This window comes from Saprolegnia parasitica, assembly GCF_000151545.1.
Source record: "Saprolegnia parasitica CBS 223.65 unplaced genomic scaffold supercont2.1188, whole genome shotgun sequence".
Taxonomy (NCBI): Eukaryota; Oomycota; class Saprolegniomycetes; order Saprolegniales; family Saprolegniaceae; genus Saprolegnia; species Saprolegnia parasitica.
In genome coordinates, this window is record NW_012157582.1 from 1 (window position 1) to 2,303 (window position 2,303).

Sequence of the window (2,303 nt, forward strand, 5' to 3'; positions counted from 1 at the left end):
CGAGCACTTCTTCTTGAGCGCACTGACCGTGTTGTCGGCGGGTCGCGTCTCTTTGGCCGCCGCCAATTGGTCGGCGAGCGGGATCAAAATCGCGTTGGGTGCGAAGGGCGGAGCGAGGTGCAAGGTCGGGAAGCCGTCGAGCGACGTCGGCGACGGTGCAAGGTACGACGCGAGGCTCGGCAGGAGCCGGAGGCGCGGCAGGACCGTTGCTGTCTGCATACGAAGGCGGAAATTTCAGAATGCGACGAAAACAGACCAACTAGTTTTACGCCGGCGCAACGATGCCATTGTCTGAGCCAATAGAGGCGGGCGAATCTGCTCGCCGCCTGGCGATTGGAACCCACCATGTTGCTACATCCCACACTCCAGTCAGCGGGCCACGTGTGTCACGCCCGTCGTTGAAGGTACAGATTCCCCGAGATTCGATTCCTATAGAACCAAGATCTTATGGTGGCGCAGGCGCAGTTGCAGCCACGTGGGCGAGACACCCACGCGAGATGCGAGCACGCTCCGTCAAGCTCAAACGATATGTGCAGGTCACACCCCTTTCCTATGGCGACGCGGTTTTATGAAGAGTGTCGTCGCTGCTGGAATCTCAAGGGTAGACCTCTCGTATTAGTGGACAATCGAGCTAAGCTAATCAAATTGAGCTTGCGTCTTTGTATGCCGCCACCAAGACCGTCGTTTGCCACCGATTACGAAATGGCTCGGTTGTCAGTCGAGCGTCCGACCACTGCGCGCGCTCTACCACCTACGAAGAAGAGGAAAAAGAGGGAAAAGGAGCTGGAGATTCGATGACGAAGCACGCGAAAGACGCTGAGCATGTGAGATACATAATGTACCTACAACCGACGGCAGACTGCAGGCCAACCGGTGCTGGTACCAGACTACGCCGGCACGACCACGGCACCTGGTGAGGACCGCATCTCAACTGTCCGCGTGGTTGGTGCACGTGACGGCGGTGACAACTGGTTCGTTTGATGCACCCCAAAATGACGCATCGAACACCGATGAGAGATGATGCGTCGACCACGACGAGCGGCAGGTATGGCTCGGATGCTGCTACATGGCGGTCACTGAACTTGAATCGTCGAATCTTCAAGGAACCGGCGACCAGAATGATGGATACACCTACAGGGTCAGCACGTGTTGCACCATATGCTCGCCGTGCGCAGACGACCACAAACAGAGTGACGACCCTGGCGCCATAGATCGGAGCGCGTTACGCTCGCCACCCATGCCATGCACGCTACACACGAATCTCAGGGCGTCTCCAGTCGTATGTCGATAGACCCGAGTACATAGTAGCTCCCGCATGCAGGCGGAGACATGCCGCTTCCGAAAGCGTCTTCCTCGTGGATGCTTCCTTCTCGGTTGATCACTGACGTTATCTGGTGGCGATGGGCCAGCAAACGAATGCGTGGAATCTTGGACAATCATCGCAAGCGAATTCGTAGAGGAGGCGACGTCGAGTCCGTAGAGGTGATGGCCGCTGTTGTCACGAGAATACGATGCAGATCCCTTTCGAGACGACTGTCAACGACAAGGAGTGAACACAGCGCCGCAGCGAGATATGATGTCCGTAGTGGGGAAAGAGGCGGCCGTGGACATGCCTCCTGAGGTATAATTTAATGTGTTGGCTCATCGCTTGATCTGGCCGCCTTCTTGCCTAGTACTGAAAAGCCCCCTGTCGAGAAGACGCCGCCTGATGTACATCAATCGATTAGAGTTGCCTGCGAGGACAGCGCCGCGAATCTGTTCGTTTCCCCTGATGACACCGCGCAAAGGTCGATGGGCTTGTTTGGATGTGGAGAAAACATGCATGCCTTGGGTGTCCCTACCAAGAAGCTTCGTCCGATCAAGGCCATTATTTTATGGCTTTGGTCCGATGTGAGCAAAGATCGACTTTCATGGATGACGACAAATGCAATGAGAGGGCGCTGTTCGATGCGCAACGATGGTCAAGCTGTCCAAGCCACGGCCGCTCGAAAGCTGCTTCCCCGATGTCGTTGCTCCCCTGCGTGGTACTAGTATATCCTTACCTCTCATGGGACGTCACTAGTAGAACGCTTTATTGCATGGCGATCATGTGGGGCACGAGGAAGCGCGCACCGCGGTGTGCAAGCCGCCCTATTTTCTCCAACGAGTACAAGCTGGAAACGACGCGCTTGGGTGATCCTAGTGTCGCCACAAGCTGCGTCCATCCACTTGAGGGGGATCGACCGACGACGCTGGCGCATGCAAGGACGACCAAGCCTCGCTGGAGCAAGGAAGCCGCTCACTTCTGGTATGCAGCCCGAGCC

The 2,303-nt window shown here is 56.7% G+C and overlaps 1 protein-coding gene across 1 annotated transcript; it reads right to left on the reverse strand.

Moving 5' to 3' along the window:
• Positions 1–27: 27 nt before the first annotated feature.
• Positions 28–219, reverse strand: SPRG_18424 (hypothetical protein; the record flags this gene model as incomplete). The annotated part of the gene is made up of 1 exon (XM_012357862.1): positions 28–219. A coding segment is annotated over one exon (192 nt), but the record flags the coding sequence as incomplete, so codon positions are not given.
• Between the last annotated feature and the right edge of the window lie 2,084 nt (positions 220–2,303).